This window comes from Bombina bombina, chromosome 6 (assembly GCF_027579735.1).
Source record: "Bombina bombina isolate aBomBom1 chromosome 6, aBomBom1.pri, whole genome shotgun sequence".
In the NCBI taxonomy this organism is placed as follows: Eukaryota; Metazoa; Chordata; class Amphibia; order Anura; family Bombinatoridae; genus Bombina; species Bombina bombina.
The window spans coordinates 732,373,466-732,392,528 of record NC_069504.1 but is presented as its reverse complement, the minus strand read 5'-3'; the positions used below and the strand labels follow the sequence as shown (position 1 = coordinate 732,392,528).

The following is a 19,063-nucleotide window of genomic DNA, read 5'->3' as shown; positions in this document are numbered from 1 at the left end:
CATTTTAAGATGTGGCAGTATTGGAGCTATAGGATTGATAGTTTTTTGTGGGTGGCATTAAAAGGGAGTTTTGGGCATTTCTCTTACGTCTAGTATAGACTAGGGAGTGTGGTTAACCCTTGCACCCACTAAACTGAATCTCAAGCTTGCCTGGTGTGGCTAGATTGCGACCTATTGGTGACAGAAAAAGGGGGCTGAAAACCCTTTCTGTGCCAAATAAGTGACTGGCGCAGGGTTGGATAACCTTGGTTCGTCACACCATATATTGTATATACTCTTTAGACTCAGCAAAAGGAATTCGCCTCAATCTAGTCTTATTTTTATGGATACATTTAGTCTCAGATTTAGCAGGGTTACATCTATAAGCAGAATAACTAATAAATCATCTGCATATAGCAATGAGAGATGCCTATTTTTACCAAGCAAATACCCTCCATTTCTTTTCTCAAAAGTATGGCGATAGCAAGATTAAAACGATATGGTGAGAGAGGGCATCCTTGTTGCGTACCTTTCTGTAACTGTAAGAAAGGTGTGGAGAGACCATTTACCAAAACAGAAGTTAGTGGTTGGTTATATATTAGTTTGAAGAAATGTAAAAAATCTCACTCAAAGCCAAATGTACTTAAAGTTTTAAATAGATGGTCCCAGGACACTAAGTCAAATGCCTTTCGGTGTCTAACGTAAAAATAGCGAGATGTACCAATAATGGGCGAGATTACATATGCGGCGCAGGCTTCAGTGCAACTGCTGAAACCTGCGCAGCCCGTAATTTCACCTCGCACATCGGGGTATTACATAAACCCCGCCGGCAGTTCATAAAGTGCCGTAAGTCGGATAAACTAGCGATGTCCAGAAATGAGCATAAATACAAATTTCTGGAGTCGCCAGTAATTTACGGCACTGGGACTTACGGGAGTCAAATCTCCTGTAAAAGTCTAACCCTCCTCAAGTAAAAACCCGTATATCCACCATCAAACCCACATTGGAACTAATAATAAAAGTATTAACCCCTGAACCGACAACCCACCACAACGCAATAAGCCTAATTAAACTATTAACCACTAATCCGCCATTCACACACATCGCGATCTACCTAATAAATGTATTAACCCCTAATCTGTCATTCACCCACATCGCGATCTACCTAGTAAAAGTATTAACCCCTAAATCCGCCATCCCCAACATCGCAAACTACCTAATAAAAGTATTAACCCCTTATCCGCCATTAAACCACATTGCAAAGTCCCTATTAAATCTATTAACCCCTAATCTGCCAAACCCACACAATGCAATAATCCAAATAAAACTATTAACCCCTAAACTGCCAAACCCACACAACGCAAATAACTAATTAAATTACTAACACCCCCTAAATTAACCCCAAGTACCTAAATTAAAAAATACTGTTATAAACAATTAAAATAAAAAAGCTAACATTACTTAAAAATAAAAAAAAAATAAGATTACATGAATCTAAGATTACAAAAAAATTAAAAGTCTAACATTACAGAAACTATTAAACAAAATTATACAAAATAAAAAAATTAAACCTAATCCCTATGAAAATAAAAAAAAGCCCCCCAAAATAAAAAAAAACCCTAATCTAATGCTAAACTACCAATAGCCCTTAAAATTCTAAGCCCACCCTAACAATAAACCCCCCCCCACCCCCCAAAATAAAAAAAACTAACACTAAAAAAACTTAAACTACCCATTTTCCCTAAAGGGGCATTTGTATGGGCATTGCCCTTAAATGGGCATTCAGCTATTTTAAGAGTGCCCATTAAAACCCTAATCTAGTCTAACCCCTCAGATAGGTACTCACAGTTCCTGAAGTCAAGCGCTGAAGACTTCTTCCAATCGGCCACCTCTTCTATCTTCTTCCAGGAACAAGCTGGAGCGGAGGGCGGAACTGAAGACCGATTACTTGGGGTTAATTTAGGGGGTGTTGGGTTAGGGGGCTTAGTAATTTAATTTGTTTTTTGTGTTTTGTGGGTTTGGTGGTTTAGGGGTTAATAGTTTTATTAGGTTATTGTTTAAAAAGATAGATAATCCCTTTATTACCCATTCCCCAAATTTGCACAGCCAACATTGTTATATTAATATACTTTTTACCTCTGTGATTACCTTGTATCTAAGCCTCTTCTGACAGCCTCCTGATCACATGACTTTTTATTTATTAATTATCCATTGACTTGCATTTTAGCCAATCAGTGCTTACCCTTAAAGGGCCATGAAAGTGATGCAGCATAGCTGTAAAATGCTGACTAGAAAATATCACCTTAACATGTCTATGTAAAAAAGAAAGATATTTCACCTCAAAATGTCCTAAGTATTCACACCCCATTGTAAATTACTTTAAGCAGCAAATCAGTATGCCTGTCCCGGGACTTGCAAGGGAGTGTGTCTCATGTACACTCATGTTATTTCCCTATTCAGTTTAAGGAAGTTTACTATGAAATCTCATGAGATCAAAGTAAAACAGTTCATGTCCTCAGCACTGCTGATGCTGTTCATTTCTTCCTTTTTTTTTTATTTGTTACCTGCAGCTGGGCAGTAACTTAAAGATAACTTTTTACACAGCACTACTTACTCTGGTGAGCTGAGGAAATTGTGAGGTAAAATGTCTTCCTTTTTTACATAGAGATGTTCAGGTGATATTTTTAGTCAGCTTTTTACAGATTTAGCAAATGGGTATTATGTCCCTTTAACACGGGAGTGAGCACAATGTTATCTATATGGCACACATGCACTAGCAGTGTCTAACTGTTAAAAACTGTCAAAAATGCAGAGGAAGAGGAAGTTCAACGGCTTAGAAATTAGCACGAGTGTACCTAGGTTTAGCTTTCCACAAAGAATATAAAGAGAGAAAAGCAATTTTGATGATAAAAGTAAATTGGAACATTGTTTAAAATTACATGCCCTATCTGAATCATTACATTTTTATTTTGACTAGACTGTCCTTTTAACATGACTTTTCTCAAATTTAATATAGAACGTTTACCAGTCATAAAACCTGTTTGATCTGGGAGAATCAGTGGAGACAGGATACTTTTCAGTCTTTCAGCTGACAGTTGTTTAATATCTTATAGTCCTTATTCAAAAGAGATATTGGTCTGTAAGAGTTTAGACCCTTCTCTTTATTAAAGATTAAAGTAATAATTGAGGAATTAATTTTATTTTGTATATAGTATTCATTGAATAGTGATTTTAAATATCTTTATTTTTCAAGTGCAACAGACAGATGGAAGTCATTACATTCGGTAGTATTTACGTAGTATATGATTACATGGCAAATGATAACATCAATTATAAAACAGTTGTCATGTCAATACTGTAGCATGGATCTTGAAAAAGTGATAAAAGAAAGGAGCAAAAGAAAAAAAAAGAAAAAACAAAAACAAATTTCCATCGTGCACAATTTTTCTTTTTACCTTAAACACAAAATAATATTAACTTCCTAACTCTCAGCTGGCATAATTCACTCTCCGACAACCTCCTCCCCCCCCCCCCCCCCGGGAACTTCTCCGAACTAGTCTACCAGTCTCCTCGCAATGTTGCCTCTAAAATGTATTCTGTGTTCTTAAATGGTGCAATGATTATAGTACGCGAAGTATCTGGTAGTGTGTGAATAAAGGGTCCCCATTTGTTAAAGAAGGACCGAACCCTAGCATTCATGTCTCCTAAGCCGTCTGCTTGCTCAATAAAAAGTTGCTTTAGCAACGCCTGCTTTAGCTGTGTAACAGTGGGTGGATTTCGTTTGAGCCAATTTTGGAAGATCAGATGTCTCGCCATCAATACTATATTAGAGATAAGTAGTTTAATATGTTTGGGTAGGCCTAAAAAGTCGAGGAATACTACATTCTGAAATGTCCAATCCCCACAGGGACATTGTATTTTTGTCTTTACCCAGTGTGCCGTCATCTTCCAGAATCTGACTAGTTTAGGACAGTTCCACACCATGTGTTCAATATCCGCGTCTATCAGACTGCACCTAGGACACTTACTGTCCCTGTCTGCCTTCCATCTCTGGAATTTCCCAGGGGTAACATAGCTGTCGTGTATTAGCTTAAAATGGGATTCTCTCACCTCTGAGGAGAGAGTTGCTAACTTTACTCTACTGATGCTTTTCTCAACTTCAGCCGCTGTCACATCTTTTGTAAGCCTATCACTCCAAATGGAGGCTATCTTGTCTATGCAGGTTGTCCCCGCTAGTCTGTTCATCTTTGTGTACAATGGTGCTATAGAGGTGATGCCATGTCGAGCTTATTCTATGCTTTGTTTTATAGCTGTTTGGTCTTTGTTGTTCCCCTCCCTCCGTAGTGTGTCAAAGTAATGTCTGGCTTGCAAGTAAGCGTAGTGATGTGTTCTGGGCAGGTCAAACGTGGTTCTTAGGGTTTCAAAAGTCTGCATGAGTCCCCCCTCCCTTGTCATTGTTTGACCTACTGTGCGAAGTCCCTGGCTCTTCCACTGAAGAAAAGCTTTAGTCGATATACCTGCAGGGAACTCAGGGTTGCCGCACCATGGCAAATATGCGGTCAATCTGTGGTTGCCCCCTAGTGTCTTGCAAAACTGTCTCCAAGCTCTCGCCGGTTGGGCCAGGAGCTCCATGTCTTTTAAGTGTTTGGTCGCTTGGGTTTGGGTCATGTGTGGGATCATCTCTAAAGCCCATGGTTTCGTCAGTTCATTTTCCAACCTAGGGTCAGAGAACTTTCCCCGTCCCGTCAGCCAGTCAATAACAAATTTACATTGGGCCGCCCAGTTGTATAGTTCAAAGTTTGGTAGTGCTAATCCCCCCATCTCCCTTGGGGCGGTAAGCTTGAGAAAACTGACCCTGTGTTTCTTGTTGTTCCAAATAAATTTAAGCACCTTTCCCTTAATGTGATTTAAATCTGATTTTCGCAGTATTGCTGGCAGAGTCTGGAAAAAATAAAGCAGTTTGGGGAAATAGATCATCTTTATAAGTCCCACCCTTCCCGATAGGTTCAAGGGCAGCGAAGTCCACCCCCCAATCAGGCTGTCTAATTGTTTAAGCAAGGGACCATAGTTAATAGAGTACCATCTGCGTGGGTCTGTGTGTAGTGTAATACCTAAATATTTGAAGTTACCCTCCACTATCCTAAAGTCATAGCCGGGAATTTGTTTTTTACCTTTTGACAATAACCAGAGTAGTTCAGTTTTGTCAGTGTTGACTTTGTATCCAGAGACTAAGCCGAATTCATTGATTATTTCCATCAATTTTGGAATATTTTTTTGAGGGTCTTGTACGTATAACACCATGTCATCAGCAAAGAGCGAGACATGCAAGGTCGACTCGCCTATGCGCATCCCCTGCATTGTCTGCCTAATTTTTATTGCCAGGGGCTCTATAGCCAGGTCAAAAAGGAGTGGGGAGAGAGGGCAGCCCTGTCTAGTGCCTCTATGGAGTGTGAAGGGTCTGGTAGGTGTGCCATTGATTAGGAGGGATGCTTGGGGTTCTCTATAAAGATTCTCAATTGCCCTGACAAATGCACCTTCGATGCCCATCTTGCCCATGGTGGTGTATAAATGTTCCCACAAGACCTTGTCAAAGGCTTTTTCAGCGTCTAAGAATAGTAGGGCTGCCTCGTCATGTGTCTCTATGTTCTGGTTATGTTGCGTTATGTTCCAATAGTGTTGGATAATTGTTTGGACTCTTTGAATGTTAAGTACTGAAGATCTCCCCTTAACGAAACCCGTCTGGTCCTCGTGTACTAATGTCGGGAGTATATTTGCTAGCCTGTTTGCAAGGAGTTTAGTTAGGATTTTGTAGTCCTGATTAAGCAGGGAAATAGGACGGTATGACTGTGTTAAAAGGGGGTCTCTACCCTCCTTTGGAATAATACTGATATTGGCTTCCACAAACCTGGGGGAGGGTCTAACTTCACCACTGAGGAGACCATTGAACAGCTGCGTCAAAGTCGGGCCTATATCGGTTCCCATTATTTTATAAAACTCTGCTGGCAAGCCATCAGGCCCTGGAGTTTTCTCTAATGTTAGATCCTTAATTATGGTCAGAATTTCGTTCAAAGTAACGGGGCTATTGAGGCTGTCAAGTTGGGCTCTGTCAATCGTTGGTATCCGCAACTGTTCCCAGAATCTGTCCATATCCCTTGGCAGTACCTCCTGTGGTGAGTAGAGATCTTTGTAAAAGTCAGTAAATGCCCTTTGGATGTCTTCCTCCCTATTCAAAACTACGTCGCCCCGCTTAATAGCCAGTATAGGATTTCTTTTTGTCGATAATTTCGTCATTCTCGCTAGCAGTCTTCCCGTCTTGCCTCCGAACCTATAGTACCTAGCCTGTATTTTAGAGTGAGTTTTGTTGGTTTGTTGGAGTATATAGTCATCTCTTGCTCGCTTAATGTCCTTGTATTTGAGTCTGTTGATTGTGTTTGGGTTCCTAAGATATTTATTCCTCGCATTTAAGATCTGTGCTAGTAGGAGTTCTGACTGTGCCCTGCTCTTTTTCTTGATGTTTGCGGCGTAAGCCGAGATAACCCCCCTCAAGACAGCCTTAGCTGTTTCCCAGAACAGTATAGGGTCACCTGCATGCAATTGATTGGTCTCTGCAAATGCCAGCCCTTTCCCCTAGGATGTGTCTATAGAAGTTGGGGTCTTTACATAAATACGCTGGGAACACCCACCTATTGGTTTTCCCCCTCCCGGGACTAAGTTGGATCTTGACTGCTACTGGGGCATGATCTGAGATCGTTATTGGGTCTATCTCAGCTCCCAACACTCTGGGGCATAGCTCTGTGGATATCAGAAAATAATCGAGTCTGGCCATGGTGTCCTTTGCTACTGACATGCAGGTAAAATCCGTCTGCTCCGGGTATCTGGCTCTCCAGATATCTTGTAGCCCTAAGGTTTTCTTGAAATTATGAAGTATTAGGGATTCTTTTTTGGAGTTTCTAAAACTCTGAGGGGTAACGGCTTTCTTATCTGGGTTATAGAATCTATCGGCAGGGACCTGAGGAGCAATATTGAAATCTCCTCCGACAACAGTGGGCAGCGTGGTAAACTGCATTATCTTAGCGTGCAATCCCCTCCAGAAATGTTGTTTCTGTCTTTGTGGCCCATACACTCCTACCAGAGCAAAGGGGACTCCCATGACCTCTAATTGAAGCATTACAAATCTCCCCTCCTGATCTATGTCGGTCTTAGTGATAGTGTACGTCAGGTGTTTTCTAAGTAGTATAGCCACAACTCTAGCTCGTCTCAGTTCGTATGGGGTATATATAACTTCTCCCACCCAGCCCTGTTGCAATTTTTTGTGTTCAAGGTTCGTCAAATGTGTTTCCTCTAATATGGCTATGTCAACTTTTCTAGATCTTAGGTAACGCAGGATAGATCTGCGTTTTTGCGGAGAGGTTATGCCTCCCACATTCCAGCTCATAATATGTAGGTTATGTGTCATCTGTAACTCGGTTTGTGGATGGGATGTAGGGTAAGAAATTGATTACACGTAGGTCCGATAACACAATGTGTAAGAAACATTTTAGTCTTGTTTGTACTTTACCACCAGATTTCAGACTAAGAACATTTCCCTTTGTCGGAGAGTCCCGGGGGAAGAGGAGAGCATCCTGCCAGCTAACTAAAAATAAAAACAACACGATTAACAACATTGAAAACAAATTAAACAGACATTTCAACAGATAGCTTTTAGAAAACAGAACCAATTGGTTTTTCCTTTCCATTGAAATAGCAATCACTTAGCGTCTAAATCAATAACTGTGTATAAACTTATTCATTACTTTGCTGCACTTTATCCCCTTTAGTTGTTCTACTTTGGTATGTTGAGAATGATTTTCCCTTCAGTTGTTCAGGTCAGGTCTCTACCTTAATGATGTGGTTGTGACTATCTTCGTGTTTCGCATCCCTCTATTATCTAGGGCCAGAAAGGGTCACCTCTCCTCAGAGTACGTGTCTCCCGTATGTGTAATTTGTATTGGTGGAAATCAGCCTATCAGTTCTAGCATGTGATTCTCTCCGCCCGCCTGCCAGCGGGGGCCAGCATAGGAGGGGAGTATAATGTATAGGGGCACTGGTACTAGTAGTGTGCTGGAGGGTACCCTCTCCTTAGGTGAATGACCTTCATAGTGGGGGAGCTTGGGAGCTAGAGCTAGGTAATCAATCATGTCATTCGGTAGCCTCTAATACTTTTCTACTGGCCACTCACCAAAATTATAAGCTAAAGGGTATTTGCAGTATGAAACAGAACAAATGAACAAACATATTCCCAAAGGCGTTCATGTTACCATATTAACCACTGAAAGACAACAAAAGCTATTAACATAATGAGGGAGAGGGGTGTTCCCTTCCATAAAGTCTTTTAGTGAGGTAGACTCATGTAAATGTGGGTGGCTCAATAGTAAATTTTTCTAATTTTCCTCCCTCTCAGTGCTTATCAACAGGTCTTAGCATGTTACCAGTCCCTCAGATTGGGTTCTCCATCCTTTCAGGCTTCCTTGTCAGCTAGCTCTTGTTCAAGTCTCAGGAACTTTCGCAGATGTTTAGGGTCATCGAAAAACTTAATTCCCTGCTGAGTCTGTAGTTTAAGTTTTGCTGGGAACAGCAGGGACACAGATCTCCCTGCCTCAATCAGCGATTTGCAGTAGGGAGAGAACTCCCTTCTTCTCCTGGAGATCTCGGCAGAGTAATCTTGGAAGATGAGGATTTTTTTCCCCTCAAACAGCAGTGGGGAACATTGACGATAGGCTCTCAAGATCGTGATTTTATCTTTGAAATTAAGATAGCATATCATCACTTGTCTGGGTCCCCTGGTTGTCTTTGGGTCTTGGTTAATGATCCCTATTCTGTGGGCTCTCTCAGCTACACATGGTATATCCTCAGATGAGAGGTGCAAGAGAGTGGGCAAGGTTTTTTCTGCAAATTCTAGGAGGTCAGTGCTTGAGATAGTTTCTGGCAGTCCCACAATGCGCAGGTTGTTCCGCCTTGAGCGGTTTTCGAGGTCGTCGAGTTTGTCAGTTAATAACTTGTTTTGGGCCTCAAGCGCTATTATTTTGCTGGAGTTTTCTCGCTGCCTAATTTCTCCATCTCCCACCCTTTGTTCCACATGTTGGAGCCTTGAGGAGAACGATTTAAACTCAGATGACAGAGTATCCATTCCCGTTTGTAGTTGTTCTATTTTAGGCAGGAACAGGGCTGATATTTGGGACACTATAGGGTGGGTTTCCAATGTCTCTTCATCTGCAGCATCTGTGGCCATAACCTCGGCAGTATGAATTTCTGCTACAGCCTTGGTTTTTCTGTCTTGGTGTTTCTGTCTGCTCGACATTGTACCAGTGGTCTTCACAAAACTGGAGTAGTACCTCTGCATGCAATGCGCCTCCACTCAGGGAAAGTGGTTTGCGCTGTAAGTGGCTCTAGGTGCCGTAAAAAGGTATGGATTGCGGGGGGTGCAGCGCAGTGTGAAAGGCTTATTTCATAACCAGAAATCGTGCATTATTCTCAGTATCTTTCAGAGCCATATAGAAAATCGGCATAATCAGCCCTCTTCTCTCTTTATTTGTCTTATTGTCCATTCGGATGTGGCTTATAGTCGATCCCTACGCCTGAGGGTGTCTGCTTTTAAACTTTTATTCCCGCTTGTCATTCCTCAGTGATAGGACTTCTATTTCCCCAATGTGTAGTAACACCGGGTCGGTGCATGTATTTGGAGCGTCTCTGTACTCAGTGTAGGCCAGCCCACGTGGCTTAGAGTTCGCCTAAAAGTGTTTAAGATTGGCCTGTCGTATGGCTGTACGGGTAGCAATGCCAGAGTTTATGTGCACCACACAGCAGGGGAGTCTGGCTATGTTCAGTTCGCAGCCCTTGAATGTGTTTTGCTGTATGTTAAGTGCCCCGGTTTCTTACCCGCGGTGTTTCCAAGATGGCGGCTCCCCTCTATGCTTTTCTCCGGTCTCTCACTCCGCCACTCCTCGGTCTTAATAGCGTTTGTCTTGGCAGCTTATAAGACCGGTACGGTAGGTTATCTGAGTGCGGTGAAATCTGAGCAGCAGTGAGGTGTTAGCAGTTGTTTCGTCGCGGCCGCGACTTTTCTTATTAGCGATATCTCGTTCCGGTGGGGGAGCCGTTGGCTTTGACTCCGTGCTGCAATAATGTCCGGACAGGTCCAGTAGGTCACCTGTCAAGGTTGGCGAGCTTTGTGGGCTATTGAGGTGTAGGATTTAGGAGTTTGTCAGTCTATGTCTCCGGAGCTCCTTCTACCTGCGTCCTCACTCTTTGCCCGCCCACCGGAAGTCTGAATAGTGATTTTAAAGTTGGTGTAATATTTTCAATTTAGTATTTTTTTTTAGTTCTTTCAGTAACTGTCCAGGGTCCTCAGTTTATAACTCCCTCATCTGTAATAGGATTATTAAAGTGAAGGTAAACTTTGATGAATGAAAGCCCGTTTTTTAAAAATACTATTAAAAACAGGGGCACTTTCATTCATCAAAGTTTAGAAGGCAGCTTCCCCCACATGGAAATCCTTTCTTCACACGTCATCAATGACTAAAGCAGCTCCCCCCACTCGGAGATCCTCTCTTCACACGTCATCAATGACTAATCCAGCTTCCTCCAATCACGGCATGGCCTCAGACAATGACTACCCTGGGGGGAAAGCCGTGATTGGAGAAAGCTGGATTAGTCATTGATGACGTGTGAAGAGAGGATCTCCGAGTGGGGGGAGCTGCTCTGGCTGTGCAAAGAAGAGAGGTAAGTTTTTAATCAAAACGGCTGCTTTGTAAACAGTGCCCCTGTTTTTAATAGTATTTTTAAAAAATGGGCTTTCATTCATCAAAGTTTACCTTCACTTTAATTTGATTGTTATTTTAGGAAATTGAATCTTTCCTCAAAAATTCACAGACATCTTCTTTTGAATATAATAAAAAAATTATGTAACATAATTAGCAACTTCCTGTATAGTATAGCATCTTCCGTCTCATACTTGTATTGCTTCTATATTTTTTTCCATTTTAATCCAGACTAAGAGGCCCATTTATCAAGCTCCAAATGGATCTTGTGGGCCTGTGTTTCTGGCGAGTCTTCAGACTTGCCAGAAACAGCAGTTATGAAGCAGCGGTCTAAAGACCGCTGCTCCATAACCCTGTCCGCCTGCTCTGAGCAGGCGGACAGGAATCGCCACAATTCAACCCGATCGAGTACGATTGGGTAGATTGACACCTCCCTGCTAGCGGCCCATTGGCTGCTGGTGCAATGCTGAATACGGAGAGCGTATTGCTCTCCACATTCAGCGATGTCTGTCGGACCTGATCCGCACTGTTGGATCAGGTCCAACAGACATTTGATAAATAGGCCTCTAAATTAGCTAGATACTTTCTTGCTGTTCATCCAAATCTGTAAAACAAAAAAAAATAGCCCTGGTTTTTATATCATCTTATATTAATTTTTGATGTATGAAAAATTCTCCTTCTTTCTTAGCCTGGATTTATTTCCCCCAAAGGTCTCTATTGGGTAATTAATATATAAAATAAATGTATTACGTAATTGGTTAAATAAATGCATTTCTTTTGCTTTAAATTGTCAATTTTATTTAACCAAATATGCTTTTATTTCACCTCTGATAAATGCTTTAAAGTATTCCCAAAATACCTCTAAAGAGAATGCTTTCCATTTTCCATTCAACCAGTTATAAATTAGACATCAAGGGGCCGATTTACTAAATGTCGGACGGACATTATTCACACTGTAGCAGATCATGTCAGCCTGACATCGCTAAATGCCGACAGCATACGCTGTCTGCATTTAACATTCCACAAGCATTTCTAGTGAAATGCTTGTGCAATGCTGTCCCCTGCAGATTCGCAGGTTGTCAATCATCCCCATCGTATTTGATCGGGATGATTGCTGTCTGCCACCTCAGAGGTTACAACCGCTGCTTCTTAACTCCTGATTCCGGCGAGCCTGAAGGATCTCGCGGAATAAGCAGCATTGATTGCTTAGTAAAGCGGCACCCAAATGTCTTGGGAAGTAAAACTTACCTATATTTTTAAAATACTCTCCAATAGATATATTAAATGAAATTATTGTGTGGTCTAATAATATGATTTCCTTGACATCTGATCACTACACTGTCTGATACACTAACTTACAATGCAATGCTATTTCATTATTTATTTTGTCTGTTTTTCCTGTAATTTAACTTTCAATATTGTAGTGTTTCCAATTCACCCAGAGAGGCTGTAGTATATTCTGTGGAATATAGAACTCTGAAACTCATGCATGCTGCACAGGGATTGGTGGTTATGTGCAGGTACACATGTATATTTGTCTCTGATTGGCCACAGTGTCCTGGGTCTGAAAAGCAATTTTTATTTTACTAACAAAATTACAGTTTTAAATGCGTTTAAAACATGTATTTTGTTAATAGCGACCTACTATCCTTCTCTCAATATGCAGAGCTAGGCACACCCGGGCAAAATGAGTTGTTCCACTACTTACAACTTAAATCCAGAGTTCGAGAGATAATGGGATTAGATAAGCCTCCAAACAATACTATATTAGAATCACTATGTTTATCGAAGGAGGTTAGAAGGGGACTGATAGCATTGCTCTATCCGGCTATTAATGGTGGCTCAAATAGGGACAAGAGTGTAATAATGACTAAATGGGAACAGGATTTGGGCAGGACATGGACAATAGATAACTGGGTATCAAACATTAATAGAGGTCTATCGTTTTCTCCAAATTCCATGTTGAAGGAAAACTATATTAAAGTACTCTATAAATGGTACATATATCCCACAAGATTTGCCAATACACAGGACAGCAGGCCCCACTTGTGCTACAGGGGTTGTGGGGAGGAAGGGACATACTTACACATGTGGTGGCATTGTGGAAAGGGTACAGAGATTTGGAATCAGACTTCAAGGTATCTAAGCCTAATTCTAGAGACTAATATCACACTTACCCCTGAGCAGGCTTTGCTTCATTTTCCTCCAGATAATAAAGTGAAAAGACATCACAAGCTAATAGCCTTGATCTGCACGGTTGTGAGAGTAAGCATAGCTAGATTTTGGAAGGTGGATCCACCCTCATTTGAATATATTAAAAGGAGAATAGATTATCACTTTACAATGAGTAGCGCCTCGGCAGAGCTCCTTAATACCAGGGATAAGTTTATACAACAGTGAGAACCATATATTATGTATACTGAAAAAGAAAATAGAGCTAGAATCCTAGCAAACCAACAAGATCAGTAGGAAACAATCCGGTTAGAGTGCCTCAATGAGTGAGATAATTGAGTCTTCAGGAGCAAGATGAACGGGTAGAGATGAGGGGGGGAAGATATAGGGATTTGATCATGATTGAGATTGAGTCAGGCTAGATGGAAAGCGGAATTAACACACCATTATATGTTGGAATGTTACTGAAAGGTCAATAAACCAAAATTACTCTTGTCTTGTGTGGAAAACTCACATATTCAATCACTTGAAGGCTGCAATGTTATTGTATTTGTATTTTTTGTTTTTATGTTTCTAACTGTTATTTAAGATGCTGTATGTAATAACATTCAAAAGTCAATAAAAAATATTTTCAACTAAAACATTTATTTTGTATTAAGATTTGTTCTACTACTAGGAACAATTTTGGACGAATGAATAAAAAAAAATCCACTTTACTTCAATAATCAAATTGTGCACTAAATTATTAATCTTTTTATATGCATACTTTCTGAGGCACCAGTTACGACTTAGCATCTACTCAGTGTATGTGTCTGAGACTGTAATTAGTTGATGGCTGTCACAAGATACAGGTCGCTGACAAATGCAAGGAAATTGTGAAATTTGTAGGAAAAAATCTACTGCTTACTTAAAATAGTAATAGTAAGTGATATTGTATTGTCTTTTTATTATGTACTTGATTATACAGTTTGACTTAAAGGGGCATGAAACCCATAAAGTTTCTTTCATGATTCACATTGAGCATACAATTTTAAAAAAAACCTTTCCAATTAACTTCTATTATCTAATTGGCTTTATACTCTTGATATCCTTTGTTGAAAAGCATACCTAGGTAGTCTCAGGAGCAGCAGTCCACTACTGGAAATTAGCTGCTGATCGGTGTCTGCAGATATGGCGCTCTTGTCATTAGCTCACACAATGTGTTCAGCTAGCTCCCAGTCATGCATTGCTGCTCCTTCAACAAAGGGCACCAAGAGATCTAAGCAAATGTGTTAATAGAAGCAAATTGGAAAGTTTGGATTTGTATGCTCTGCCTGAATCATTAATTAGTTTGGGGTTTCTTGCCCTTTTTAATGGTCCTTTAACCCCTTGAGTGCTAATGACTGCTCTGAGCCGTCACAGAGTTTCCCACTCTAGTGCTAATGACAGCTCTGTTTTCTTTTATGTTGAGGACCACACAAAACCCTTTTTAGGGTCAGATGTGGTCCCCTGGCCATACTCTGTGCCGCCCTCCTGAAAACCTATCCCTAACACTGATTCAGTATGTGTAGACACCTACATTATTTCAATTCATTTCCAGTGGCACCCTTAGAGCACAAGGACAATTTTAAGCAACGTTCCTATTTATGTCTATTATCAAATTTGCTTCATTCTTTTGATATAAATTGTTGAAGGAGCAGCAATTCACTACTGGGAATTAGCTGAACACTTCGGGTCAATGACAAGATGTATATAGGTGCAGCTGCCAATCAGCAGCTAGCTCTTAGTAGTGAATTGCTCCTACTGAGCCTACCTAGTTATGCTTTTCAAAAAAGTATACTAAGAGAACAAAGCAAAATTTGAAAATAGTATGTAAATTGGAAAGTTTTTCAAAATCGCATGCTCTAGCTAAATCATTAAAGGAAAAAAAAAATTGTGTTTCATCTTTCATACCCCTTTAAACATACCTCCCAACATTTCAAAATTCAAAAGAGGGAACCCCCCTCCCCCCTGCGGCAAAAAAAAATAATGAAATTTGGTGGGCGGGGCTTAAAAAATCATAAGATCAAAGTAATATAAATAAAATTCTAAATAAAGCCAGAGATCATATATTTTACTACTATTAGGCAGCAAATCAAACACAAGCTCAAACCACTGGTATGGTTATGTGAGCTATGTATTTAATTATCCTTTGCAAAGACATTGCTAAATATTTTTATCTTAATTGGACATTTAATAATATATTCTTTAAAACTGCTCTCTGCATCCCCATTAATATTCTAAATTCTGGCCTTTAAAGTCAGCAAAAATGCACAGTAGCACACATGCAGATACATGCAGATAAACATACACACTACATAGTATACACTTATACATGCAGATACACACACTACATAGCATACACTTACACATGCAGATACACACACACTACATAGCATACACTTACACATGCAGATACACACACACTACATAGCATACACTTACACATGCAGATACACACACACTACATAGCATACACTTACACATGCAGATACACACACACTACATAGCATACACTTATACATGCAGATACACACACACACACACACTACATAGCATACACTTACCCATGAAGATACACACACACACACACTACATAGCATACACTTACACATGAAGATACACACACTACATAGCATACACTTACACATGCTGATACACACACACTACATAGCATACACTTATACATGCAGATACACACACACACACACACACACACACACACACACACTACATAGCATACACTTATACATGCAGATACACACACACACACACACTACATAGCATACACTTATACATGCAGATACACACACACTACATAGCATACACTTACACATGAAGATACACACACTACATAGCATACACTTACACATGAAGATACACACACACTACATAGCATACACTTATACATGCAGTATACACTTATACATGCAGATACACAGACACTACATAGTATACACTTATACATGTAGATACACACACACACACACACATTACATAGCATACACTTATACATACAGCATACACTTATACATGCAGATACAGACACTACATAGTATACAATTATACATGCAGACACACACACACTACATAGCATACACTTATACATGCAGATACACACTTATACATGCAGATACACACACTACATAGCTTACATTTATACATGCAGACACACACACACAATACATAGCATAAACTTATACATACAGATACACACACACAGTTATGGATACAGATAGACACACACACACACACACTACATCATATATGGGTATCTGTAATTCATTGTATGGGGTCCTGGGCTTGGCAAGCACATTAGCTGTCAGTCTGCGGCTGCCACTGTTCGTTACCCTGGTATTAGCACTGCTCATTGTATAAAACTGAAGGCATGCTAGTATTATCACCAGGGGTTAGACATCATCACTACCAGAGGTAGGTTAGAGAGGTCACCATTACCCGTGGTCAGAGTGTATACAGCCTTCTTACTCCTGCTTAACCCACACACCATTCCTTTTCCACATGGAATCTAACAGGTATCTAACCCTGTGAGAGCAAAGCCAGCTGCTTCTGAGTATGGGCCCAACAGAATTTAATTTTTTTTTTTTATTATTTTTTTTTAATGCCTGGGGCAAATCGGGACAGATGGCTAGCAACCCAGGACAGGGGGACAGACCCCTATAATCGGGACTGTCCCGCGAAAATCGGGACAGTTGGGGGGTATTCTTTAAAGGATTACTTTCTGTTATAATTTTTAAGCTAAACAACTAACATATTAAAGTTAATAAACATTAATTAAAACCTACTGACCTATATTTTCTCCAAAATGAAGTTTCATAACGTTCTAAAAGTTATATCTTTTATTCGCCGATGATGTCACGTTATCCTGCCCACTATTTTCAGCACTGTGTGTTCAAAATACTTAAACCAATAACTTTGTGTTTAAAGCGCCATTTAGAAACCTAGGTATTGTAAACGGATTGGTACAGAGTAAAGGATACCCACGGAGTGGGTTTGGAAAACAATTAAATTTGCAGACAAGATTTCTGATATACGGTAGAGATATGTTAATGAAATGCTATTGATAAAAAGCGTATTTGGGGTAGTTAGTTAGTAACAGGCATAGAAAATATTTACTTACAGTGGCTCTTTAAATAAGAGAGTTCAAATTGCCCTGCTTAGTATTAACACAACACATACTTAAAGGGGCATGAAACCCAAATATTTTCTTTCATGATTCAGTAAGAGCATGTCATTTTAAACAACTTTCCAATTTACTTCTATTATTTAATTTGCTTCCTTCTCTTGTTATCCTTTGCTGAAAGGTTTATCTAGGTAAGCTCAGGAGCAGCAAAGAGCCTAGGTTCTAGCTGCTGATTGGTGGCTGCATCTATATAACGATTGCCATGTGTTCAGTTAGAAACCAGTAGTGCATTGCTTCTCCTTCAACAAATAATACCAAAAGAATGAAGCAAATTTGATAATAAAAGTAAACTGGAAAATTGTTTAAAATTGTATGTTCTACCTAAATCATGAAATAATTTTTTTGGGTTTCATGTCGCTTTAAGATTTTACAGTGGAAGTACGTTTCCTGACCTGGTTTAGACACCATGCATATATGCAAATGTGCAGTACTAGTGTCTATAATTATTTATAGGTACATGAGGCATATTCTGTACAAATATTGAACATATTTACTGTATAATATATCCAAACGGATAGCTCAAACCACAGCATACTAAGGCACAACGATCACACTTTACCTCAGCCCAAAGCATAATAAATAAATCCATGGACTTTCAGGTCTGTGACCTTGTACAAAGTGACATGAAGATTATTTACCTTCTGTTACCTCTGCCTGTGGACATATTTCTTTCTTCCTTCCTATACGCTTTGACACTGACCTCAGGTATTGAGTCAGACCCCCAGTGCTGGTCTCCTGAGGACCAGTTTTTCTGCTGAATAGGGATCTCTGCTTCTTTCTAGGTTCCTGTGGGTCTTTTGTTTGTTGACTGGGAGTACGTTTCCATCCCTGCAGACGGACCCACAAACTGTTCCTTTGCCTATGACCTGTTTTCCACTGATAAGATCCCAGAGAAGAAGGTTCTGAAGAGTTTCTATTTTCAGTGGCTGTAACCTCATTGTCTTCATATGGTTCTACCATCCTGTACTGTCTCTATTTCTAAAAAATACAGTTTCCACCTTTGTACTACTCTTGTTCTCTGCAAAGTCTCGCTTGTGCTCTATTATATCTTCAAATAAGGGAGTGAATACAGCACTTATAGAGGCAAGAGGTGGTGTGATCAATAGTAGAGACTTCTGAGGTGGTTAAGATATTATATCTTGTAATCTCTTTTTTCAGAATCACTCTGAGCTTTTTCTTGCATTCTGTTTCATTTGAATCCACTGCACTCTTTTCTATGCTATTATTGTATTATAATGACTTTAATCTCTCACTTGTCTCTTGCTTGTTATCAGCAGATTTTAGTCAGCATTTCTCTGCAAACTTTATATTTCTGCAACCCCTCTTCAATGTCTCAGTCAGTCTAGGCATTTATCTCTTTCTGGCTGTCGTTTCATCTTTCTCTTACTCTTTCCCTTTTGCAACAGGAAATTTGAGGTTTTGTGTTTTTTTTCTTTTAAGCAGCATAACCTGTGGCAGTGCGGAAATTGTGAGATATGTTGAATGTTTTTTGTCATGGGAGGGGTTAATAGAGTATTGCTTGGTATATCCTTTTACATAAATAATTCACTTGTCTGCCTATGAAGTGTTTACTATACTAAAACATGATTTGTTCTTATAAAGGCTTGTGTATGTGTCTTGATGCTTACAAGGTACAAGAAGGTAAATTAATTTGCTAAATGTGATGTGTTAACTTTGTTGATGGGAACCATTCCAACCAATCAGAATTCCCATTGAAAATGACATTGCATGGGTTTTAGTAGGGATTTAAATCCATTTCAAAATGTTTGAAAACAGTGATTACTCATTTAGGTAACAATTTTCAATTAAAGTTGTGCCCAGTCAATTACCTATATACCCTGCCTATACCTAGGGTACACTTGTACAATGCTATTACAGTCAATCAGAAAACACTTGT

At 39.9% G+C, this 19,063-nt stretch overlaps 1 protein-coding gene across 1 annotated transcript in view; it reads right to left on the bottom strand.

Moving 5' to 3' along the window:
• Positions 1-18,475, bottom strand: part of RASAL3 (RAS protein activator like 3) — a 178,497-nt gene extending 160,022 nt beyond the window's left edge. Inside the window, exon 1 of the mRNA XM_053717944.1 lies at positions 17,805-18,475. Coding sequence (XP_053573919.1) covers positions 17,805-18,126 — 322 coding nt within the window. The 5' untranslated portion in view covers positions 18,127-18,475. The remainder of the gene's footprint in view (positions 1-17,804) is intronic.
• Positions 18,476-19,063: the final 588 nt, after the last annotated feature.